The sequence below is a fragment of the Pleuronectes platessa genome, chromosome 23, assembly GCF_947347685.1.
Source record: "Pleuronectes platessa chromosome 23, fPlePla1.1, whole genome shotgun sequence".
Lineage (NCBI taxonomy): Eukaryota > Metazoa > Chordata > Actinopteri > Pleuronectiformes > Pleuronectidae > Pleuronectes > Pleuronectes platessa.
Window position 1 is genome coordinate 5,848,533 of NC_070648.1, and position 24,942 is coordinate 5,873,474.

The 24,942-nt window shown below is 41.7% G+C and overlaps 1 protein-coding gene and 1 long non-coding RNA gene across 4 annotated transcripts; both read right to left on the reverse strand.

The window, feature by feature from the left end:
* Positions 1 to 812: 812 nt before the first annotated feature.
* On the reverse strand, positions 813 to 15,566 carry LOC128430155 (mucin-5AC). 3 transcript variants are annotated; one of them, XM_053416135.1, is made up of 21 exons: positions 15,406 to 15,566; positions 14,001 to 14,057; positions 11,854 to 13,715; positions 11,603 to 11,667; positions 11,281 to 11,450; positions 10,173 to 10,753; positions 9,922 to 9,986; positions 9,603 to 9,772; positions 8,002 to 9,104; positions 7,751 to 7,815; positions 7,432 to 7,601; positions 5,801 to 6,933; positions 5,550 to 5,614; positions 5,231 to 5,400; positions 4,008 to 4,594; positions 3,756 to 3,820; positions 3,438 to 3,607; positions 2,113 to 2,288; positions 1,895 to 1,956; positions 1,659 to 1,807; positions 813 to 1,562 (listed from the first exon to the last, which is right to left on the reverse strand). In XM_053416135.1, exons 2-21 carry the CDS (start codon positions 14,041 to 14,043, stop codon positions 1,477 to 1,479), a joined length of 6,957 nt encoding a protein of 2,318 aa, XP_053272110.1. In that variant the 5' UTR covers positions 14,044 to 14,057; positions 15,406 to 15,566; the 3' UTR covers positions 813 to 1,476. The 3 variants fall into 3 exon arrangements, with proteins under 3 accessions (XP_053272110.1, XP_053272109.1, XP_053272111.1); XM_053416134.1 differs by having other exon boundaries at positions 10,173 to 10,783; XM_053416136.1 differs by lacking the exons at positions 8,002 to 9,104; positions 9,603 to 9,772; positions 9,922 to 9,986 and having other exon boundaries at positions 10,173 to 10,783.
* A 7,906-nt stretch (positions 15,567 to 23,472) lies between these two features.
* On the reverse strand, positions 23,473 to 24,314 carry LOC128430158 (uncharacterized). The gene is made up of 4 exons (XR_008333962.1): positions 24,167 to 24,314; positions 23,992 to 24,056; positions 23,656 to 23,831; positions 23,473 to 23,515 (listed from the first exon to the last, which is right to left on the reverse strand). It is a non-coding gene; the product is annotated as an uncharacterized LOC128430158 (long non-coding RNA).
* Between the last annotated feature and the right edge of the window lie 628 nt (positions 24,315 to 24,942).

The window sequence follows — 24,942 nt, forward strand, 5'->3', positions numbered from 1 at the left end:
TCGTGGAAAGAGAGACCTTCAAGTCAAGAAACAGGGAAATAATATGGCGTTGTGCGATAGTAGTAGACTGGACGTTGGCTAATTATTAATAATCATGAAATATGCACCCCGAGAACGACAGGGCGATATTTCGTGCCACGATGCCCCTAAAACTATTCCACACGTACTCAAGACTGCTGCGCTTCGACTGCGAGAAGAGACGCTGGAGAACACTAGCGTTGGGTGATTTTTACCCGAGCGAGTGTGGTCATGGGATTTTCATTGTGTTGCTGCTGTCTGAGTGGTGTGGGTTCTTCACTGACGTCATAGAAGGTAGGCTAGTTTCCCTGCTCCCGTCCCAGTTTTTTTCAATAGGCACGTGTTCGGGTAATTTTCACCTGACATTCATATTAGAGGGTAACAGTTTTTTTGAATATAATATAAGTTGTAAATGATGCAGGCAGACTGAGCCTTCGCCGGACATGTCCCAGGAACGGCTGGACCGAATAACAAGTTCCCAGCTCTGTAACTTTTTTAGGAATTTTTCTTTAACGACCCCCTAATTTTTCACTAATTTTGGAGACTTTTTATAGGGCCCCATGATACCTTTTTTTCGTTTTATGAGATGTTGTATCGAGGAATATAAAAGAACAGTACTTAAAATTGCCAAGTATTGTTGTTCATTCAAATATTTTGATGAGAAATTTTTTTATCGGGTATATTATATCGGGTAAAATTTACCCGACGTTAGTGATTGTTTAATAAATTTTTCTCTAGATTGAAAAATGTCATGAGTAAAACCTTAAAATCATCACCCAAGAGAGGAGAAACAATTTCAAACATTTTGTACCATGTTTATTAAGACATTTCTGACAGAAACCCCAGAAAAATCCATGAAAACTCACAGAATAAAGAAATGTGCGATGATGTAAATCCACTATTTGTGAACCATGACCTTTGATTAAATAAATGTGGTCGCATTGTGAAGCCAGCTATGACCTGCATGTGTTCCTTCATTTAATTTAAAATACAAACTTAAACATTCATTTTACATGCATTTGGAGATTATAGAAAAGTTTAGATAAGATGACATTAATACCAAACAAAGTTGAATATTGCTACTCCACAGTGCTCAGTGAAGTCAGATACATTTTGACTTTAACAGTGCAACAGTAGACATTTTTTGAACTCCCCAGTGTTTCATAGATAGTGTTGTTATGTTTCAAAAGAACAGAAGCTTAAAGGCAGCTGTGTCATTCTGTCCAGGATCCTGGACGTCCCCAAACACTAGCGTGTTCAGTTCCACAGACAAACCTAATCCACTGTCATTGATGTGTCGGATCAGTGCAAAATTTAACTTGGTGTTGAGTTCATCCAAAACCACAACACATAAAGAAAATCCACAATCTGGGATTCTTGCTGACGATAAAGTCCTTTTTCATTCCAGAGATGACGTTCTTGATCTCATGGGAATTCATAACGAACTCAGCGCAGATGCTAATGCTGGCTTGACAGTAGCCATGACAACAGCACCAGACAGGATGCAGTGACGAGACTGATCTGTTGACTGACTCCACTTGAAGCTGTAAATGAGGAGAAAATAAATCATAACATTAGTTTGATAAATACTTTTTCGGCCTGTGAAGTTTTCCAAACAAGCAGAACTAAGTATATCTTACCTATGCCATCCACGGTGATGGAGCTGCCTTCAATGTTGAAGCCGGTGACTGATGAAGCTGCATTTAGCAAAACGACTGCAATCTCAGTGTTGGTAGGAACAGATGTGCCAGTGAAGGTGAGGACACAAGAATTGATGATTGATCCATTACTGCAGGAGGAGAAACCATTAAATGTTAAATTAAATATCAGATATAGGCTGCAATCCTGAAAATGTAACAATATGTCAATAAATTACCTGAATCCCACCACTTCCAAGGAAGAGAAGGAAGAGAATGTGTTTCTGTATATAGGTTCAAGCTGCAGAAACAGAAAACACAAGGTATTTTAAAAAATCCATTTGTTTTATGCTCTATGTTCTTTCACTTGATATTATTTTGGCATCTTGATAAAAAATAAAAAATTTGAAAACACAATTATGTGAAGCCACAGGTTTTATTTTGAGAAGAGGCTTACCTGACTCTTTATGTTAGCAGCTCTTCCTTTAAAAGCAGCAGATGATGTATCCAACAAGTCGGTTGTGAATGTTTGCTGAACAGACCTGAACACCACTCGCTTTGTTGTGATGGCAGCAGTTGTTGGTGCTGCAGTTGTAGTTGTTGTTGTTGCAGTTGTAGTAGCAACTGGACTTACTATAACACATTTTTTAGAAGTGCAAGTGAATAAATCAATATGTATACTGATTTGTGTATGAATATCTTCTGCTGTTGTAAGAGTTAATAACAATTACTTTACAGAACGAGTATTTTAGATGCATAAAAGGAAGCAAAGCGTATTGAATGTTGCCACAAACACACAGGCACTGTTGATAGGTTAATTTCAACTTTAGAGAACTGAAAATCTTTAAGTTGTCCAATTAAATCTTTATTTTACCTCATTGTCTTGTATAGAAACACAATTTTGAATGTGAGTCATTGAACACCAGCATCAGTGGCACAGTGGTTAAAAAATGTTTTACAACAGAAACCACCCTTTAATCACTCCCAGACGTTGTCCCCACCCACACCACCCCAGAAAAAGAATCGAGGACCTAATCACATTTAACTGTGCTCAAAGGCAAAGTACATGAGCAGATCATCTGCCTGACAACAGTGTACATGCCCCGTGCAGCATGTGGATGCATATAACTATCTTTATAAGGCCGCATGAAATAACAGGAATATACTGGACGATTAACTTTTGAGGTAGTTTGATATCAATGCAGCAACACTGCAGCCAACAACAGCTCATTTGAGGATAATTGGACGGATTGGTGCTCAGATGAGTGCAGTAGTATGTACTAGATCAGGGGTGTCCAAACTTTTTATCCCGAGGGCCACATATAGAAAAGAATACGAAGGTCTGCGCCACTCACCCTGCCATGCCCCCCCTGCCCTGGAGCAGACTGTTGACAGGGGGGGGGAGGGGGCTTTCTGAGGGACAGCTGCAGTGGGCCAATACAGTGGGCCATGGTCCATCACATTACATTTCATTTAGCTGACGCTTTTATCCAAAGCGACTTACAATAAGTGCATTCAAGGGTACAAACCCAGAACAACAAGAATCAAGAAAGTACAATTTCAAAACTACAAAGTGCTGTAATTAAATGCCATTTAAGTGCTTCTAAATTGATAGTTTCAAAAAAACAAAATTATAATTTTTTAAAATTTGTTTATTAATTTATTTAAAGATGGCCCGCGGCCCGTAGTTTGGACACCCCTGTACTAGATGATGAACTTGGCTGGAGGGGTAACAAAAAGTCAGTTGTGTCATGCTGTGGGATAGATGTTATATCAACTTACCTAGTACTTTGATTGTGTTGGAATCTATCGTCACATTGAAGGGGCTGTTGATACTATTAACAGCTGTTACTAAGGTTTCAGTAACAACAGCATCCGCTGGGAGTTCTGAAGTGGTAGCGAACCCAACATTCAAATCTACATCAACTCCATCTGCTCTAGTTGATCGTCGCCTACGTCAGGAAACCAAACAAGTATTAATAATAATATTTCCTGAGTGTAGATTCATCCAAACGTGTAATTTGTATATGAAACTATCAACACAGTCAGTCAGTCGGCCTGAATTTAAACAATATTAGTAGAATAACAAATATGTTTTACCTGAACTCTTTCACTCTGCACTTGTCGAACTTATCACCAAATTTGTTCTTGTATATTGTGTTGCACTGCAAAAAAAGAAGCAACACTTAGATGCTGGAAAGATTTCAAACAATTTTCATGAACTAAATTAAGGAATACATTGGTATTTTGGTGGAAATAAATCATCAAAAGTGGTTTCTAGAGTAAAATGTAATAAATAGGCACTTCTAACACTGTTAATGAATAATATATAGGATATGAAAGTGTACTCACCGGCCCAACAAGTTTTTGTTCAAGAGCTTTGAATGTAGCGCTATCTCGGTTATTGAGATCGTCAGTAAATGGCTCTCTAGTCAAGCCAAATGACACAGTGTAAGTAGATTGAGAAGCCACAGTTGTTGGTGCAGCGGTAGTAGGTTCAGCGGTTGTAGGTTCAGCGGTAGTAGGGGCAGCAGTAGTTGGTGCAGCGGTAGTTGGTGCAGTGGTTGTAGGTGCAGCGGTAGTAGGTGCAGCGGTAGTAGTTGCAGCTGTTGTAGGTGCAGCGGTAGTTGGTGCAGCGGTTGTAGGTGCAGCAGTAGTAGATGCAGCGGTAGTTGGTGCAGCAGTAGTTGGTGCAACCGTTGTAGGTGCAGCTGTAGTTGGTGCAACAGTAGTTGGTGCAGCAGTAGTTGGTGCAGCTGTTGTAGGTGCAGCGGTAGTTGGTGCAGCGGTTGTAGGTGCAGCGGTTGTAAGTGCAGCAGTAGTAGGTGCAGCGGTAGTTGGTGCAGCCGTTGTAGGTGCAGTGGTAGTTGGTGCAACAGTAGTTGGTGCAGCTGTTGTAGGTGCAGCAGTAGTTGGTGCAGCGGTTGTAGTTGGACTTACTATAACACATTTTTTAGAAGTGCAAATGAATAAATTAATATATATATCTTCACTGATGAGTGGCTCCATTTTAACAAGCTTAACACTTGGTATGAATCACGTGGTGCAGGTGCATTAGTTTTGTTTCCAATTCCACTGTCACTTGTTTCACAGACATTTTTTTGCTGCATCAAATACATGGTTCATAATTTTTGTCATAACAGGCAATACATCAATCATAGTGTCACCTATTAAAAGCCCCTTGAACATTGGTGGATTACTGTTATAAGCAGTTTTTCCATGAGTATTAAGGGACAACGTTTCTCTGCAGAGGAAAAAGTTCTGCTAGTGCTCAAAGGCAAAGTACATGAGCAGATCATCTGCTTGACAACAGTGTTCATGCCCTGTGCAGCATGTGGAAGCATTAATATCTTTATAAGGCCCCATGAAATAACAGGAATATACTGGAAGAATAACTTTTGTGGTAGTTTGATATCAATGCACCAACACTGCAGCCAACCACAGCTCATTTGGGGATAATTGGACAGAATGGTGTACAGATGAGTGCAGTAGTATGAACTAGATGATGAACTTGGCTGGGGGAGTAACAAAAGTCAGTTGTTTCATGCTGTGAGATAGATGTTGTATTTACTTACCTACTACTTTGATTGTGTTGGAATCTATCGTCACGTTGAAGGGGCTGTTGGTACTATTTACAGCTGTTACTAAGGTTTCAGTAACTGCAGCATCCGCTGGGAGTTCTGAAGTGGTAGTGAACCCAATGTTCAAATCTGCATCAACTCCATCTGCTCTAGTTGTTCGCCGCCTACGTCAGGAAACCAATCAAGTATTAATTGTAATATTTCATGAGTGTAGATAAATCCAAACGTATAATTTATACATGAAACTATCAACACAGTGAGTCAGTTACCCTGAGTGTAAAAAATATTAGTAACGTAAGAAATCTCTTTTTACCTGAACTCTTTCACTCTGCACTTGTCGAACTTATCACCAAATTTGTTCTTGTATATTGTGTTGCACTGCAAAATAAGAAGCAACACTTACACGCTGGGAAGATTTCAAATATTTTCATGAACTAAATTAAGGAACAGATTGATATTCTGGTGGAAATAAATCATCACAACTGGTTTCTAGTGTAAAATGTAATAAATGGGCAAAACTGACAGACTTAATAATTATTATATAGAATGTAAAAGTCTACTCACCGGTCCAACAAGTTTTTGTTCAAGAGCTTTGAATATAGCGCTTTCTCGGTTATTGAGATCTTCAGTAAATGTCTCACTAGTCAAGCCAAGTGAGACAGTGTAAGTAGATTGAGAAGCCACAGTTGTTGGTGCAGCGGTAGTTGGTGCAGCTGTTGTAGGTGCAGCAGTAGTTGGTGCAGCGGTAGTTGGTGAGGCTGTTGTAGGTGCAGCGGTTGTAGGTGCAGCGGTTGTAGGTGCAGCGGTTGTAGGTTCAGCGGTAGTTGGGGCAGCAGATGTAGGTGCAACGGTAGTTGGTGCAGCAGTAGTTGGTGCAACCGTTGTAGGTGCAGCTGTTGTAGGTGCAGCTGTTGTAGGTGCAGGGGTTGTAGGTGCAGCTGTTGTAGTTGCAGCAGAAGTATGTGGAGTGGTAGTAGGTGCAGCGGTAGTTGAAGCAGCTGTTGTAGGTGCAGCGGTAGTAAGGGAAGCGGTTGTAGGTGCAGCAGTAGTTGGTGCAGCGGTAGTTGGTGAGGCTGTTGTAGGTGCAGCGGTTGTAGGTGCAGCGGTTGTAGGTGCAGCGGTTGTAGGTTCAGCGGTAGTTGGGGCAGCAGATGTAGGTGCAACGGTAGTTGGTGCAGCAGTAGTTGGTGCAGCGGTAGTTGATGCAGCTGTTGTAGGGGCAGCGGTTGTAGGTGCAGCGGTTGTAGGTGCAGCTGTTGTAGTTGCAGCAGAAGTATGTGGAGTGGTAGTAGGTGCAGCGGTAGTTGAAGCAGCTGTTGTAGGTGCAGCGGTAGTAAGGGAAGCGGTTGTAGGTACAGCAGTAGTTGGTGCAGCGGTAGTTGGCGCAGCATTGCTTGTTCCAGCGGTAGTAGGGGCAGCTGTTGTAGGGGCAGGGGTAATAGATACTGCAGTAGTTGGTGCAGCGGTTGTTGGTGCAGGAGTTGTAGGTGCAGCATTAGTTGGCGCAGCAGTGCTTGGTGCAGCGGTAGTAGGGGCAGCTGTTGTAGGGGCAGGAATTGTAGGTACTGCAGTAGTTGGTGCAGCGGTAGTTGGTGCAGCAGAAGTTGCTGCAGCTGTTGTAGGGGCAGGGATTGTAGGTACTGCAGTAGTTGGTGCAGCGGTAGTTGGTGCAGCAGAAGTTGCTGTAGTTGGACTTTCTATAACACATTTTTTAGAATTGCAAATGAACAAATCAATATTTATATCTTCACTGATGAGTGGCTCCATTTTAACAAGCTTAACACTTGGTCTGAATCACGTGGTGCAGGTGCATTAGTTTTGTTTCCAATTCCACTGTCAATTGTTTCACAGAAAAATGTTTGCTGCATGTTTGCTGTTATGCTAGTGCTCAAAGGCAAAGTACATGAGCAGATCATCTGCTTGACAACTGTGTTCATGCCCTGTGCAGCCTGTGGAAGCATTTTTCTATCTTTATAAGACCCCATGAAATAACAGGAATATACTGGACGAATAACTTTTGAGGTAGTTTGATATCAATGCACCAACACTGCAGCCAACCACAGCTCATTTGAGGATAATTGGACTGATTGGTGTACAGATGAATGCAGTAGTATGAACTAGATGATGAACTTGGCTGTGGGAGTAACAAAAAGTCAGTTGTTTCATGCTGTGAGATAGATGTTGTATTTACTTACCTACTACTTTGATTGTGTTGGAATCTATCGTCACGTTGAAGGGGCTGTTGGTACTATTTACAGCTGTTACTAAGGTTTCAGTAACTGCAGCATCCGCTGGGAGTTCTGAAGTGGTAGTGAACCCAATGTTCAAATCTGCATCAACTCCATCTGCTCTAGTTGTTCGCCGCCTACGTCAGGAAACCAATCAAGTATTAATTGTAATATTTCATGAGTGTAGATGAATCCAAACGTATAATTTATACATGAAACTATCAACACAGTGAGTCAGTTACCCTGAGTGTAAAAAATATTAGTAACGTAAGAAATCTCTTTTTACCTGAACTCTTTCACTCTGCACTTGTCGAACTTATCACCAAATTTGTTCTTGTATATTGTGTTGCACTGCAAAATAAGAAGCAACACTTATACGCTGGGAAGATTTCAAATATTTTCATGAACTAAATTAAGGAACAGATTGATATTCTGGTGGAAATAAATCATCACAACTGGTTTCTAGTGTAAAATGTAATAAATGGGCAAAACTGACAGACTTAATAATTATTATATAGAATGTAAAAGTCTACTCACCGGTCCAACAAGTTTTTGTTCAAGAGCTTTGAATATAGCGCTTTCTCGGTTATTGAGATCTTCAGTAAATGTCTCACTAGTCAAGCCAAGTGAGACAGTGTAAGTAGATTGAGAAGCCACAGTTGTTGGTGCAGCGGTAGTTGGTGCAGCTGTTGTAGGTGCAGCAGTAGTTGGTGCAGCGGTAGTTGGTGAGGCTGTTGTAGGTGCAGCGGTTGTAGGTGCAGCGGTTGTAGGTTCAGCGGTAGTTGGGGCAGCAGATGTAGGTGCAACGGTAGTTGGTGCAGCAGTAGTTGGTGCAGCGGTAGTTGATGCAGCTGTTGTAGGTGCAGCGGTTGTAGGTGCAGGGGTTGTAGGTGCAGCTGTTGTAGTTGCAGCAGAAGTATGTGGAGTGGTAGTAGGTGCAGCGGTAGTTGAAGCAGCTGTTGTAGGTGCAGCGGTAGTAAGGGAAGCGGTTGTAGGTGCAGCAGTAGTTGGTGCAGCGGTAGTTGGTGAGGCTGTTGTAGGTGCAGCGGTTGTAGGTGCAGCGGTTGTAGGTGCAGCGGTTGTAGGTTCAGCGGTAGTTGGGGCAGCAGATGTAGGTGCAACGGTAGTTGGTGCAGCAGTAGTTGGTGCAGCGGTAGTTGATGCAGCTGTTGTAGGTGCAGCGGTTGCAGGTGCAGCTGTTGTAGTTGCAGCAGAAGTATGTGGAGTGGTAGTAGGTGCAGCTGTAGTTGAAGCAGCTGTTGTAGGTGCAGCGGTAGTAAGGGAAGCGGTTGTAGGTACAGCAGTAGTTGGTGCAGCGGTAGTTGGCGCAGCATTGCTTGTTCCAGCGGTAGTAGGGGCAGCTGTTGTAGGGGCAGGGGTAATAGATACTGCAGTAGTTGGTGCAGCGGTTGTTGGTGCAGGAGTTGTAGGTGCATTATTAGTTGGCGCAGCAGTGCTTGGTGCAGCGGTAGTAGGGGCAGCTGTTGTAGGGGCAGGAATTGTAGGTACTGCAGTAGTTGGTGCAGCGGTAGTTGGTGCAGCAGAAGTTGCTGCAGCTGTTGTAGGGGCAGGGATTGTAGGTACTGCAGTAGTTGGTGCAGCGGTAGTTGGTGCAGCAGAAGTTGCTGTAGTTGGACTTTCTATAACACATTTTTTAGAATTGCAAATGAACAAATCAATATTTATATCTTCACTGATGAGTGGCTCCATTTTAACAAGCTTAACACTTGGTCTGAATCACGTGGTGCAGGTGCATTAGTTTTGTTTCCAATTCCACTGTCAATTGTTTCACAGAAAAATGTTTGCTGCATGTTTGCTGTTATGCTAGTGCTCAAAGGCAAAGTACATGAGCAGATCATCTGCTTGACAACTGTGTTCATGCCCTGTGCAGCCTGTGGAAGCATTTTTCTATCTTTATAAGACCCCATGAAATAACAGGAATATACTGGACGAATAACTTTTGAGGTAGTTTGATATCAATGCACCAACACTGCAGCCAACCACAGCTCATTTGAGGATAATTGGACTGATTGGTGTACAGATGAATGCAGTAGTATGAACTAGATGATGAACTTGGCTGTGGGAGTAACAAAAAGTCAGTTGTTTCATGCTGTGAGATAGATGTTGTATTTACTTACCTAGTACTTTGATTGTGTTGGAATCTATCGTCACGTTGAAGGGGCTGTTGGTACTATTTACAGCTGTTACTAAGGTTTCAGTAACTGCAGCATCCGCTGGGAGTTCTGAAGTGGTAGTGAACCCAATGTTCAAATCTGCATCAACTCCATCTGCTCTAGTTGTTCGCCGCCTACGTCAGGAAACCAATCAAGTATTAATAGTAATATTTCATGAGTGTAGATAAATCCAAACGTATAATTTATACATGAAACTATCTAAACAGTGAGTCAGTTACCCTGAGTGTAAAAAATATTAGTAACGTAAGAAATCTCTTTTTACCTGAACTCTTTCACACTGCACTTGTCGAACTTATCACCAAATTTGTTCTTGTATATTGTGTTGCACTGCAAAAAAAGAAGCAACACTTAGATGCTGGGAAGATTTCAAACAATTTTCATGAACTAAATAAGGGATAAATTGATATTCTGCTGGAAATAAATCATCAAAAGTGGTTTCTAAAGTAAAATCTAATAAATGGCCAAAACTGACAGACTTAATAATTATTATATAGGATATAAAAGTGTACTCACCGGCCCAACAAGTTTTTGTTCAAGAGCTTTGAATGTAGTGCTTTCTCGGTTATTGAGTTCTTCGGTAAATGGCTCATTAGTCAAGCCAAGTGAGACAGTGAAAAAAGTTTGAGAAGGCACAGTAGTTGGTGCAGCTGTTGTAGGTGCAGCGGTAGTAGGTGCAGCGGTAGTTGGTGCAGCGGTATTTGGTGCAGCTGTTGTAGGTGCAGCGGTAGTTGGTGCAGCTGTTGTAGGTGCAGCGGTTGTAGGCGCAGCGGTAGTTGGTGCAGCGGTAGTTGGTGCAGCTCTAGTAGGTGCAGTGGTAGTTGGTGCATCAGTAGTTGCTGCAGCAGTAGTTGGTGCAGTGGATGTAAGTGCAGCAGTAGTTGATGCAGCAGTAGCTGCAGTGGTAGTAGGTGCAGGGGTTGTAGGTGCAGCGGTAGTTGGTGCAGTAGTAATTGGTACAGCGGTTGTAGGGGCAGTGGTAGTAGGTGCAGCGGTAGTTGGTGCAGCAGTAATTGTTGCAGCGGTAGTAGGGTCAGCGGTAGTAGGTGCAGCTGTTGTAGGTGCAGTGGTAGTAGGGGCAGCAGTAGTTGGTGCAGCTGTTGTAGGGGCAGGGGTAGTTGGACTTTCTATAACACATTTTTTTGAATTGCAAATGAATAAATAAATATATTCATCTTCGCTGATGAGTGGCTCCATCTAACAAGCTTAACACTTGGTCTGAAGCATGTGCTGCAGGTGCATTAGTGTTGTTTCCAAATCCACAGTCAATTGTTTCACAGAAAAATGTTTGCTGCATGTTTGCTGTTCTGCTAGTGCTCAAAGGCAACGTATATTAGCAGATCATCTGCTTGACAACAGTGTTCATGCCCTGTGCAGCATGTGGATGCATTTTACTATCTTTATAAGACCCCATGAAATAACAGGAATATACTGGATGATTAACTTTTGTGATAGATTGATATCAATGCACCAACACTGCAGCCAAACACAGCTCATTTGAGGATAATTGGACGGATTGGTATTCAGCTGAGTGCAATAGTATGAACTAGATGATGAACTTGGCTGGGGGAGTAAAAATAATTCAGTTGTGTCATGCTGTGAGATAGATGTTGTATTTACTTACCTACTACTTTGATTGTGGTGGAATCTATCGTCACGTTGAAGGGGCTGTTGGTACTATTTACAGCTGTTACTAAGGTTTCAGTAACTGCAGCCTCCGCTGGGAGTTCTGAAGTGGAAGTGAACTCAATGTTCAAATCTGCATCAACTCCATCTGCTCTAGTTGTTCTGGGCCTAAGTCAGGAAACCAATCAAGTATTAATAATAATATTTCCTGAGTGTAGATTAATCCAAACGTTTAATTTATACATGAAACTATCAACACTGTGAGTCAGTAATCCAAAGTTTAAAAAATGTTAGTAAAGTAAGAAATATATATATTTTACCTGAACTCTTTCACACTGCACTTGTCGAAATCATCACCAAATTTGTTCTTGTATATTGTGTTGCACTGCAAAAAAAGAAGCAACACTTAGACGCTGGGAATATTTCAAATATTTTCATGAACTAAATTAAGGAATAAATTGATATTCTGGTGACAATAAATCATCACAACTGGTTCCTAGTGTTAAATGTAATTAATGGGCAAAACGGACAGACTTAACAATTATTATATAGGATATAAAAGTGTACTCACCGGCCCAACAAGTTTTTGTTCAAGAGCTTTGAATGTAGCGCTATCTCGGTTATTGAGATCTTCAGTAAATGTCTCACTAGTCAAGCCAAATGAGACACTGAAACTACGTTGAGAAGCCACAGTTGTTGGTGCAGCGGTAGTTGGTAAAGCTGTTGTAGGTGCAGTGGTTGTAGTTGCAGCGGTAGTTGGTGCAGCAGTAGTTGGTGCAGCCGTTGTAGGTGCAGCGGTAGTTGGTGCAGCTGTTGTAGGTGCAGCGGTTGTAGGCGCAGCAGTAGTTGGTGCAGCGGTAGCTGCAGTGGTAGTAGGTGCAGCGGTAGTTGGTGCAGCGGTAGTGGGGTTAGCTGTTGTAGGTGCAGCGGTAGTAGGGGCAGCATTTGTAGCTGCAGCTGTAGTAGATGCAGGGGTTGTAGGTGCAGCGGTAGTTGGTGCAGTAGTAATTGTTGCAGCGGTAGTAGGGTCAGCGGTTGTAGGTGCAGCGGTAGTTGGTGCAGCTGTTGTAGGTGCAGCGGTTGTAGGTGCAGTGGTTGTAGGTGCAGCGGTAGTTTGTGCAGCGGCAGATGATGCAGCTGTTGTAGGTGCAGCAATAGTTGGTGCAGCTGTTGTAGGTCCAGCGGTAGTAGGTGCAGTGTTTGTAGGTGCAGCGGTAGTTGGTGCAGCTGTTGTAGGTGCAGCGGTTGTAGGTGCAGCTGTTGTTTGTGCAGCGGCAGATGATGCAGCTGTTGTAGGTGCAGCAGTAGTTGGTGCAGCTGTTGTAGGTCCAGCGGTAGTAGGTGCAGTGTTTGAAGGTGCTGCGGTAGTTGGTGCAGTTGTTGTATGGACAGCGGTTATAGGTGCAGCGGTAGTTTGTGCAGCAGTAGTTGGTTCACCAGTAGTTGATGCAGCGGTAGAGTGTGCAGCTGTTGTAGGCGTTGCAGTAGTTGGTGCAGCTGTTGTCGGTGCAGCGGTAGTAGGGGCAGTGGTAGTAGGTGCAGCGGTAGTTGGTGCAGCAGTAATTGTTGCAGCGGTAGTAGGGTCAGCGGTAGTAGGTGCAGCGGTAGTTGGTGCAGCTGTTGTAGGTGCAGCGGTTGTAGGTGCAGTGGTTGTAGGTGCAGCGGTAGTTTGTGCAGCAGTAGTTGGTGCACCAGTAGTTGATGCAGCGGTAGTTGGTGCAGCAGTAATTGTTGCAGCGGTAGTTGGTGCAGCTGTTGTAGGTCCAGCGGTAGTAGGTGCAGTGTTTGTAGGTGCTGCGGTAGTTGGTGCAGTTGTTGTAGGGACAGCGGTTATAGGTGCAGCGGTAGTTTGTGCAGCAGTAGTTGGTGCACCAGTAGTTGATGCAGCGGTAGAGTGTGCAGCTGTTGTAGGTGTAGCAGTAGTTGGTGCAGCTGTTGTCGGTGCAGCGGTAGTAGGGGCAGCGGTAGTAGTTGCAGCGGTAGATGGTGCAGCTGTTGTAGGTGCTGCAGTAGTTGCTGTAGCTGCTGTAGGTGCAGCGGTAGTAGGTGCAGTGTTCGTAGGTACAGAGGTTGTAGGTCCAGCGGTAGTAGGTGCAGTGTTTGTAGGTGCTGCGGTAGTTGGTGCAGTTGTTGTAGGGACAGCGGTTATAGGTGCAGCGGTAGTTTGTGCAGCAGTAGTTGGTGCACCAGTAGTTGATGCAGCGGTAGAGTGTGCAGCTGTTGTAGGTGCTGCAGTAGTTGCTGTAGCTGCTGTAGGTGCAGCGGTAGTAGGTGCAGTGTTCGTAGGTACAGAGGTAGTTGGTGCAGCGGTAGTTGGTGCAGTGGTTGTAGGTGCAGCGGTTGTAGGTGCAGCTGTAGCTGTTGTTGCCGCAGTTGTTGGTACGGTTGTAGTTGTTGCTGCAGTTGTAGTTGTTTGCACATATCCATGAAGAACTAAAATTCAAGATTTGTGCTTAACTGGTGAAAAAATATATTAACTTACTAAATTAACTCTGATAAATGACTATGTTATAATTGTTCAACTAAAATGTTTGTTGCGATTAATCCCATTATATTCCTTTTATGCTAATGTGACTTAATATTTTCATGTGTAAGATATTAGATAAAGTTTCCACCAAGTTCTCTTACTATAGTCCCATCGTATTGATCAACACAGACTTTATTCTTATTTATTTCTAGACAATCTGAAGTCAATCAGTTCAACCTAATTTATCTTACCTGTTAGAATCAGAAAAACTGATATGATCTTTCTGGTCCCCATCCTGTCAATGTAATCTGCAAAATCAAACAAGATGGATGCAGATTGTGAAGAGATTTTGTTCAACAGTTGGATTAGTTGACCCTCAGAGATGTATTACCTTGTCTCTGATGAAATTGTTGAATGAGTTTATTCACCATCACATACATCTTGATTATTTTTGCAATATTCTGAATTAAACTTTTTTTAATTTTGTTTTAAGTATTCTGAACCAAGCAGATGTTTATCTTGGCACAATGAACATAGAATCCATTGTTTTCCTTAACCCTTTAATGAAAATTGTTTTATTTATTTGTTACACAAGTTTCTGAGATGTCTAACTCATTAAATAAGTATTGATCATGTGGCTAAATACTTTCTCGATATATGGTATATCATATGTTATAAAAGATTCAAAATGTGTTCATTCATCAATGTCTCAATATATTAGTGATTACAGAAACACTGAGAATTTTTTTTTGGGGGAATCATACGATGGAGTAGATGCATATTTTTAATAAATAACAAGGACATGCTGGTAAGTTTTTTTAATATTATTTTTAATCCTTTCAGCTGCAAATTGAAATGCCATCATCTACTTGTATCGTATTTTGGTTGCAGTTTAAACTAGTGGCCTACACACACAACAAACACTTTTTCTAAGGCCATTTGTTTCCAAATTTAGGGACTAAGATGCATTTCAGATGTCTACGATATTGTTTTTAAATAAAGTGCCCAATTCAACTTTTCACTTTTTAAGTGTAATAGAGAGACTATTCTTTTTAATCTGCTATCTACAAAATATCCCTTGGAAGATTTCCAGCTATTTTACAATTCAGTGAGTAAAAATTTGTTATTTATCTGATGGCAAATCCTTAACATCCCTGAACAATAAAATAAAACTTAACCCAGTGAATGTAACAGAGAAGCAACAGCGATCTTGAGCGAAGTTTAATTTCAGCATTAACCAGGCTGAACTGCTCTTAAGCAATTGGACGCCAGAAAATTCTAGAAGAACCACTACTGTATCAATTTGTTTTCAAACATTTAACAAACGTATAAACGCAACTATAATATCCAAATATAAATTGAGCTGAAAATTAGGTTCATCGGTGAACAGAAACGTTGAAGCAGGATTTCAGATTTAACAACAAAGGTTTATGATTTAATTCTCAATCAATTATTATCATTTTTAAGTATTAGATAATAGGTAGTAATGTTTCTTATTCATAATGAAATACATGTTGCATCTTTGGCTTAATAATTAAATATAAACTAAATTAGTATAATAAATAATCGCACAAACATTCAACACACACACACACACACACACACACGCTGATGATGACTTTAGAAAGTGTACAAAAAGTTTAAACTTGTACTTACCCCAATAGAGATCAGTACAAGATGAAAAGTTATCGATTCCCTTCTTTTTCCAACAAACAGGTTCTTAAAATGTTCACTTCTCTCTAAGCTGTCCACATATGATGGACTGCAAACTTCTCTTCCTCTGTCACAGTCGTCTTCTATTTGGGCCTTTTTATACTCAAAGGGAAAAGAGGCTCATGACGTGACAAAATAGTGATACATCTATCAGAAATGCTCTGACACCTAAGTTGATAACGATCTGCTAACAGTCAGTTTCTTGACAGAGTAAGATGGTACACTCCCTTCTTTTGTCCTGTGAGAAAAGTACAGGTACATTCCATCCTCTTGTGTGACAGTAAATTACGGTAAATAAACACTTGTAGTTTCGTAAAGTAAATACAAGAAAACTTGAGATGATCATATGCAACCACTAAATTAATATATTAATGCGTTGGAGATACAATATAATTAAGGAGTTCAAGTTTAAAGTTCCTATGGACACATCCAAAACTATGAAAGACGCGTCAGATTTATTTCCTCATATTTGTCGTAGGGAGTGCCATGGTGTCAAATCTAGAAAAATGTGGGGACGCAAAACAGACTTGACAAGTGTCAGGTTTCTATAAATAGTCTTCAGTCAGTCAGACACATTTCTGGTAACCTTCTAGTCAAAACTATATTGTTAGGGAAACTAGGCTAACGACAAAAACACAACCTGAAATGCACAAGCTATTGAGCAGCTTGAATTGGTACATTTACGTCACATTAATGAAGTGGCTAAAACCATTTTAATAAGTTATTAATCACAGGGTAGCTGTGATTAATCTGATAAATCACCATCTCTAAATGCCAGAAAAATACCAATTTTCTATGTATACTGTTGTGGGAATGGAAAGATAAATGACAGAAGGCAGATGTGAATGTAGCGTGAGGGAAGCGGGGAAAATGAGGTATTGCAACAATGCCACCTCGGGAGTTTCACCTCCAGGAAATAATTAAACCCTTTTGTGTGCAACACAACAAGTTCGTTGATATCACGGGGCAAGAGACGGCTTTACTCAGAGAAAAGAAAAAACTTTTATTTAACTCAATAAATGCTTAAATCAATATACATATAGGGTAAAGGTTACATAGACATTTACCATTAGTTTTTTTTGATTGATACATGTCCAAATGATAGCGTTATTTAGATTGAAAAACAAAATAAAATCAAACTAAAACATACCACAACATAATTGAATGTGGCTGTCTCTTTGCTATGCCCCTGAGGAATCATAGCATATAGTTATTTAGATTTTTTTTTTTATCAAACTCAAAGATGCAGAAATACATGAAATCTCACAGAATAAAGAAATGTGCGATTACTTGAATCCACTATATCTAAATAAGAAAATCAACAGTAAACAGTTTTCATATATATATATATACCAGATACACCATGACCTTTGATTAAATAAATGAGGTCGCATTGTGAAGCCCGCTATGACCTGCATGTGTTCCTTCATTTAATTTAAGATACAAACTTAAACATTAATTTTACATGCATTTGGAGATTATAGAAAAGTTTAGATAAGATGACATTAATACCGAACAAAGTTGAATATTGCTACGCCGTAGTGCTCAGTGAAGTCAGATACATTTTGACTTTAACAGTGCAACAGTACAGATATATTTTTTGAACTCCCCAGTGTTTCATAGATAGTGTTGTTATGTTTCAAAAGAACAGAAGCTTAAAGGCAGCTGTGTCATTCTGTCCAGGATCCTGGACGTCCCCAAACACTAGCGTGTTCAGTTCCACAGACAAACCTAATCCACCGTCATTGATGTGTCAGATCAGTGCAAAGTTGAACTTGGTGGTCAGTTCATCCAAAACCACAACACATAAAGAAAATCCACAATCTGGGATTCTTGCTGACGATAAAGTCCTTTTTCATTCCAGAGATGTCGTTCTTGTTCTCATGGGAATTCATAACGAACTCAGCGCAGATGCTATTGCTGGCTTGACAGTAGCCATGACAACAGCACCAGACAGGATGCAGTGACGAGACTGATCTGTTGACTGACTCCACTTGAAGCTGTAAATAAGGAGAAAATAAATCATAACATTAGTTTGATAAATACTTTTTCGGCCTGTGAAGTTTTCCTAACAAGCAGAACTCAGTATCTCTTACCTATGCCTTCCACGGTGATGGAGCTGCCCTCAATGTCGAAGCCGATGACTGATGAAGCTGCATTTAGCAAAACGTCTGCAATCGCAGTGTTGTTAGGAACAGATGTGCCACGGAAGGTGAGGACACAAGTATTGATGATTGATCCATTACTGCAGGAGGAGAAAAAAAAAAATGTTGAACGAAATATCAGATTTAGGCTGCAATCCTGAAAATGTAACAATATGTCAACAAATTACCTGAATCCCACCACTTCCAAGGAAGAGAAGGAAGAGAATTTGTTTCTGTATAGAGGTTCAAGCTGCAGAAACAGAAAACACAAGGTATATTTTTTAAATCTACTTGTTTTATTCTCAATGTTCTTTCACTTGATATTATTTTGGCTCCTTGATAAAAAATATTGAAATAGAAAACACAATAATTTGAAGCCACCAGTTTTATTTTGAGAAGAGGCTTACCTGACTCTTTATGTTAGCAGCTCTTCCTTTAAAAGCAGCAGATGATGTATCCAACAAGTCGGTTGTGAATGTTTGCTGAACAGACCTGAACACCACTCGCTTTTTTGTGATGGCAGCAGTTGTTGGTGCTGCAGTTGTAGTTGTTTTAGCTGTTGTTGCTGCAGCTGTAGCTGTTGTTGCTGCAGTTGTAGTTGCAACTGGACTTTCTAAACACATTTTTTAGAAGTTCAAATGAATAAATCAATACCTACATCTTCTGCTGTTATTGGAATCAGAGTTAATAACAAACACTTTAACAAATACGAGTAACAAAAGTCAGTTGTGTCATATTGTGAAATAAATGTTGTATTTACTTACCTAGTACTTTGATTGTGGTGGAATCTATCGTCACGTTGAAGGGGCTGCTGGTACTATTTACAGCTGTTACTAAGGTTTCAGTAACTGCAGCATCCGCTGGGAGTTCTGAAGTGGTAGTGAACCCAATGTTCAAATCTGCATCAACTCCATCTGCTCTAGCTGATCGTCGCCTACGTCAGGAAACCAAACAAGTATTAATAATATTATTTCCTGAGTGTAGATTAATATAAACGTGTAATTTGTACATGAAACTATCAACACTGTCAGTCGGCCTGAATTTAAACAATATTAGTAAAATAACAAATATGTTTTACCTGAACTCTTTCACACTGCACTTGTCGAACTTATCACCAAATTTGTTCTTGTATATTGTGTTGCACTGCAAAAAAAGAAGCAACACTTAGAAGCTGGGAAGATTTCAAACAATTTTCATGAACTAAATTAATGAAGTCATTGGTAATTTGGTGGAAATAAATCATCGAAAGTGGTTTCTAGAGTAAAATGTAATAAATAGGCACTTCTAACACAGTTAATGAATAATAGATAGGATATGAAAGTGTACTCACCGGTCCAACAAGTTTTTGTTCAAGAGCTTTGAATGTAGCGCTATCTCGGTTATTGAGATCGTCAGTAAATGGCTCACTAGTCAAGCCAAATGAGACAGTGTAAGTAGATGGAGAAGCCACAGTTGTTGGTGCAGCGGTAGTAGGTGCAGCGGTTGTAGGTTCAGCGGTAGTAGGGGCAGCAGTAGTTGGTGCAGCGGTAGTTGGTGCAGCTGTTGTAGGTGCAGCGATAGTAGGGGCAACAGTAGTTGGTGCAGCCGTTGTAGGTCCAGCAGTAGTTGGTGCAGCTGTTGTAGGTGCAGCAGTAGTTGGTGCAGCTGTTGTAGGTGTAGCAGTAGTTGGTGCAGCTGTTGTAGGTGCGGCGGTAGGTGGACTTACTATAACACATTTTTTAGAAGTGCAAATTAATAAATCAATATATATATCTTCGCTGATGAGTGGCTCCATTTTAACAAGCTTAACACTTGTTCTGAATCACGTGGTGCAGGTGCATTAGTTTTGTTTCTAATTCCACTGTCAATTGTTTGACAGAAAAATATTTGCTGCATCAAACACATGGTTCGTAATTTTTGTCATAACAGGCAATACATCAATCATAGTGTCACCTATTAAAAGGCCCTTGAACTTTAGTGGATTACTGTCATAAGCAGTTTTTCCACAAGTATTAAGAGACAACGTTTCTCCGCAGAGGAAACAGTTCTGCTAGTGCTAGAAGACAAAGTACATTTGCAGATCATCTGCATGACAAAAGTGTACATGCCCTGTGCAGCATGTCGGTGCATATTACTATCTTTATAAGGCCTCATGAAATAACAGGAATATACTGGACGAATAACTTTTGAGGTAGTTTGATATCAATGCACTAACACTGCAGCCAACCACAGCTCATTTGAGGATAATTGGACAGAATGGTGTACAGATGAGTGCAGTAGTATGAACTAGATGATGAACTTGGCTGGGGGAGTAACAAAAGTCAGTTGTTTCCTGCTGTGAGATAGATGTTGTATTTACTTACCTAGTACTTTGATTGTGGTGGAATCTATCGTCACGTTGAAGGGGCTGTTGGTACTATTTACAGCTGTTACTAAGGTTTCAGTAACTTCAGCATCCGCTGGGAGTTCTGAAGTGGTAGTGAACCCAATATTCAAATCTGCATCAACTCCATCTGCTCTAGTTGGTCGCCGCCTACGTCAGGAAACCAAACAAGTATTCATAATATTATTTCCTGAGTGTAGATTAATCTAAACGTGTAATTTGTATATGAAACTATCAACACAGTCAGTCAGTCGGCCTGAATTTAAACAATATTAGTAAAATAACAAATATGTTTTACCTGAACTCTTTCACACTGCACTTGTCGAACTTATCACCAAATTTGTTCTTGTATATTGTGTTGCACTGCAAAAAAAGAAGCAACACTTAGATGCTGGGAAGATTTCAAAAAAATTTCATGAACTAAATTAAGGAATAAATTGGTATTTTGGTGGAAATAAATCATCAAAAGTGGTTTCTAGAGTAAAATGTAATAAATAGGCACTTCTAACACAGTTAATGAATAATAGATAGGATATGAAAGTGTACTCACCGGCCCAACAAGTTTTTGTTCAAGAGCTTTGAATGTAGCGCTATCTCGGTTATTGAGATCTTCAGTAAATGGCTCACTAGTCAAGCCAAATGACACAGTGTAAGTAGATTGAGAAGCCACAGTTGTTGGTGCAGCGGTAGTAGGTTCAGCGGTTGCAGATTCAGCGGTAGTAGGGGCAGCAGTAGTTGGTGCAGCGGTAGTTGGTGCAGCGGTTGTAGGTTCAGCGGTAGTTGGTGCAGCAGTAGTTGGTGCAGCTGTTGTAGGTGCAGCGGTAGTAGGGGCAGCAGTAGTTGGTGCAGCGGTTGTAGGTGCAGCGGTAGTTGGTGCAGCTGTTGTAGGTGCAGCGGTAGTAGGGGCATCAGTAGTTGGTGCAGCGGTTGTAGGTGCAGCGGTAGTTGGTGCAGCTGTTGTAGGTGCAGCAGTAGTTGGTGCAGCTGTTGTAGGGGCAGCATTAGTTGGTGCAGCAGTTGTAGGTGCAGCGGTAGTTGGTGCAGCTGTTGTAGGGGCAGCAGTAGTTGGTGCAGCTGTTATAGGTGCAGCGGTAGTAGGGGCAGCAGTAGTTGGTGCAGCGGTTGTAGGTGCAGCAGTAGTTGGTGCAGCTGTTGTATGTGCAGCAGTAGTTGGTGCAGCTGTTGTATGTGCAGCAGTAGTAGGGGCAACAGTAGTTGGTGCAGCCATTGTAGGTGCAGCGTAGTAGGGGCAAAAAAAAGAAATTAGTTTTTTTTTTTTAAACTAACAATTTAGTAGCACTTGAATGGCACTTACTTATAGCACTTTGTAGTTTTGCTTTATTTTTTAAGAAATTGTACTTTCTTGCTTCTTGTGGTTCTGGGTTTGTACCCTCGGGGTTGATGCACTTATTGTAAGACGCTTTGGATAAAAGCCTCCGCTAAATTAAATTTGACCGGGAGTGTGCTGTATAGGGCTGGAAAGGGCACATGATCTCCCTTCACTTTTTCGCTTTGCCCTGTGAGCCCTTCTGTAAAATGAGCGGATCAAGGAAGCGAAAAGTGGACAATGAGTGCCGAGTGTTTAACACAGAGTGGGCAACAAAATACTTTGTCACTGAAATCCATTCGAAAGCTGTATGCCGGATATGCCGAGAGTACAACATCAGCCGTCACTTTGCTACGAAGCATGCTAACTACGCTAGCAAGCAGTCAACGCAAGAACAGGCGGCTACAGCTCAGAGGTTGGCTGAGTATTTGTTAAATTGCCTTGCAAATAAATGCTTTGCTACTTGTTAAAGGCCAAATCCTTTCATGTAATGATTTTTCCATGTAATTTATATTAGTTCACAAAAATACTCCATCCATCTGGTCCTGGCCCGGCCCCTCTGTCAAATTTTAGAACCCATTGTGGCCCGCGAGTCAAAAAGTTTGCCCACCCCTGTACTAGATGATGAACTTGGCTGGGGGAGTAACAAAAAGTCAGTTGTGTCATGCTGTGAGATAGATGTTGTATTTACTTACCTAGTACTTTGATTGTGGTGGAATCTATCGTCACGTTGAAGGGGCTGTTGGTACTATTTACAGCTGTTACTAAGGTTTCAGTAACTGCAGCATCCGCTGGGAGTTCTGAAGTGGTAGCGAACCCAATGTTCACATCTGCATCAACTCCATCTGCTCTAGTTGTTCGCCGCCTACGTCAGGAAACCAATCAAGTATTAATAATAATATTTCCTGTGTGTATATTTATCCAAACTTGTAATTTGTATATGAAACTATCAACACAGTCAGTCAGTCGGCCTGAATTTAAACAATAATAGTAAATAACAAATATGTTTTACCTGAACGCTTTCACTCTGCACTTGTCGAACTTAGCACCAAATTTTTTCTTGTATATTGTGTTGCACTGCAAAAAAAGAAGCAACACTTAGATGCTGGAAAGATTTCAAACAATTTTCATGAACTAAATTAAGGAATACATTGATATTTTGGTGGAAATAAATCATCAAAAGTGGTTTCTAGAGTAAAATGTAATAAATAGGCACTTCTAACACTGTTAATGAATAATATATAGGATATGAAAGTGTACTCACCGGCCCAACAAGTTTTTGTTCAAGAGCTTTGAATTTAGGGCTTTCTCGGTTATTGAGATCGTCAGTAAATGGCTCATTAGGCAAGCCAAATGAGACAGTGAAAAAAGTTTGAGAAGCCACAGTAGTTGGTGCAGCGGTAGTTGGTGCAGCGGTAGTTGGTGCAGCGGTAGTTGGTGCAGCGGTTGTAGGTGCAGCGGTAGTTGATGCAGCGGTAATTGGTGCAGCGGTAGTAGGTGCAGCGGTAGTTGATACAGCAGTAGGGGCAGCGGTTGTGGGTGCAGCGGTAGTTTTTGCAGCGGTAGTTGGTGCAGCAATAGTAGGGGCAGCAGAAGTTGGTGAAGCAGTTGTAGGAGCAGCGGTAGTTGGTGCAGCGGTAGTTTTTGCAGCGGTAGTTGGTGCAGCAGTAGTAGGGGCAGCAGAAGTTGGCGAAGCAGTTGTAGGAGCAGCGGTAGTTGGTGCAGCGGTAGTTGGTGCAGCAGTAGTTGGTGCAGAAGTAGTTGGTGCAGCAGTTGTAGGTGCACCGGTAGTTGGTGTAGCAGTTGTAGGTGCAGCGGTAGTTGGTGCAGCCGTAGTTGGTGCAGCAGTAGTAGAGGCAGCGGTTGTTGGTGCAGCAGTAGTAGGGGCAGCGGTAGTTGGTATAGCAGTTGTAGGTGCAGCGGTAGTTGGTGCAGTAGTAGTAGGGGAAGCGGTTGTAGGTGCAGCGGAAGATGGTGTAGCAGTTGTAGGTGCAGCAGTAGTTGGTGCAGCAGTAGTTGGTGCAGTAGTAGTAGGGGAAGCGGTAGTTGGTGCAGCGGTAGTTGGTGCAGCGGTAGTCGGTGCAGCAGTTGTAGGTGCAGCGGTAGTTGGTGCAGCAGTAGTTGGTGCAGTAGTAGTAGGGGAAGCGGTAGTTGGTGCAGCGGTAGTAGGTGCAGCGGTAGTCGGTGCAGCGGTAGTCGGTGCAGCAGTAGTTGGTGCAGCTGTTGTAGGGGCATCAAACGAAACAAAAATTACTTTTTTGTTATTAATTAAGACAACAATATTGTTCAATGGGCACTTCACCATCAATAATACCAAACAAATGTCAGCTGAAGTTAAACGTGCGGCTACTGTTACTTACATACTGCTGTGATGGAGGTGGCTTCCACCGAAATGCTGAAGTTGTTGGTATTGTTCACAGCTTCTACTAATGTTGTTGCAACATCAGCAGAGCTGGGGATTTCTGCAGATGACGTAGTGTCATTGAACACAATTCCCACCTCCACTTCAGTATTATCCACTCGTGTTGAGCCTCGTCTGTATCAAAACAAACATATATCTCAATCAAATTCTACTGACATTCATACATTCTATCTGTAATTATTTTTTAATGAATGAATGTAGAAGCTCTAATATTAATGACAACCCAGATGGCACATATTCAGTTTGAATCTGAAAAATACAAAAAATATCTTACGTGAACTTTATGACATAAGTGCGGATGAAGAGTAAGCCATATTTTGTCCTGTAGACAGCATCATACTGTGGAAAGGAAGCAAACAGAAAAACATTCCTAATTAAGAAAGAAACTACAAAAGTTAATTCAATTAAACTAGAATCATATGAAATCTGATCAATTTAACATTACTTACCACAGCTACAACTTTTGCAGCAAGGGTTTTGAATTGATTGCTATTGGGATCACTGAGTTCTTCTACAAATGCTTCTACTATGGTGGCTTTGACAACCACTACTGGTCCAGAAGGTGCAGTAGTTGGTGCAGCAGTAGTTGGTGCAGCGGTAGTTGGTGCAGCAGTAGTAGGGGCAGCCGTTGTAGGTGCAGCTGTAGTTGGTGCAGCAGTAGTAGGTGCAGTAGTTGTTGTTGCAGCAGTTGTAGGTGCAGCAGTAGTTGGTGCAGCGGTTGTAGGTGCAGCAGTAGTTGGTGCAGCGGTAGTAGGTGCAGCAGTAGTTGGTTCAGCGGTTGTTGGTGCAGCGGTTGTAGGTGCAACAGTAGTTGGTTCAGCAGTTGTTGGTGCAGCGGTTGTTTGTGCAGTAGTAGTCGGTGCAGCAGTAGTTGGTGCAGCAGTTGTAGAGGCAGCGGTTGTTGGTGCAGCAGTAGTAGGGGCAGCGGTAGTTGGTGTAGCAGTTGTAGGTGCAGCGGTAGTTGGTGCAGCAGTAGTTGGTGCAGTAGTAGTTGGTGCAGCAGTTGTATGTGCAGTGTTAGTAGGTGCAGCATTAGTTGGTGCAGTAGTAGTAGGGGAAGCGGTAGTTGGTGCAGCGGTAGTTGGTGCAGTGGTAGTTGGTGCAGCAGTTGTAGGTGCAGCGGTAGTTGGGGCAGCAGTAGTTTTTGCAGTAGTAGTAGGGGAAGCGGTTGTAGGTGCAGCGGAAGATGGTGTAGCAGTTGTAGGTGCAGCAGTAGTTGGTGCAG

Coding starts and splice junctions, on each gene's coding strand:
- LOC128430155 (XM_053416134.1), bottom strand. CDS start 14,043: ATGGGGACCAGAAAGATCATATCAGTTTTTCTGATTCTAACAG. Junction 6,934..7,431: donor CAACACAATCAAAGTAGTAG/GTAAGTAAATAC, acceptor AATGTGTTATAG/AAAGTCCAACTACAGCAACT. Junction 4,595..5,230: donor CAACACAATCAAAGTAGTAG/GTAAGTAAATAC, acceptor AATGTGTTATAG/TAAGTCCAACTACAACCGCT.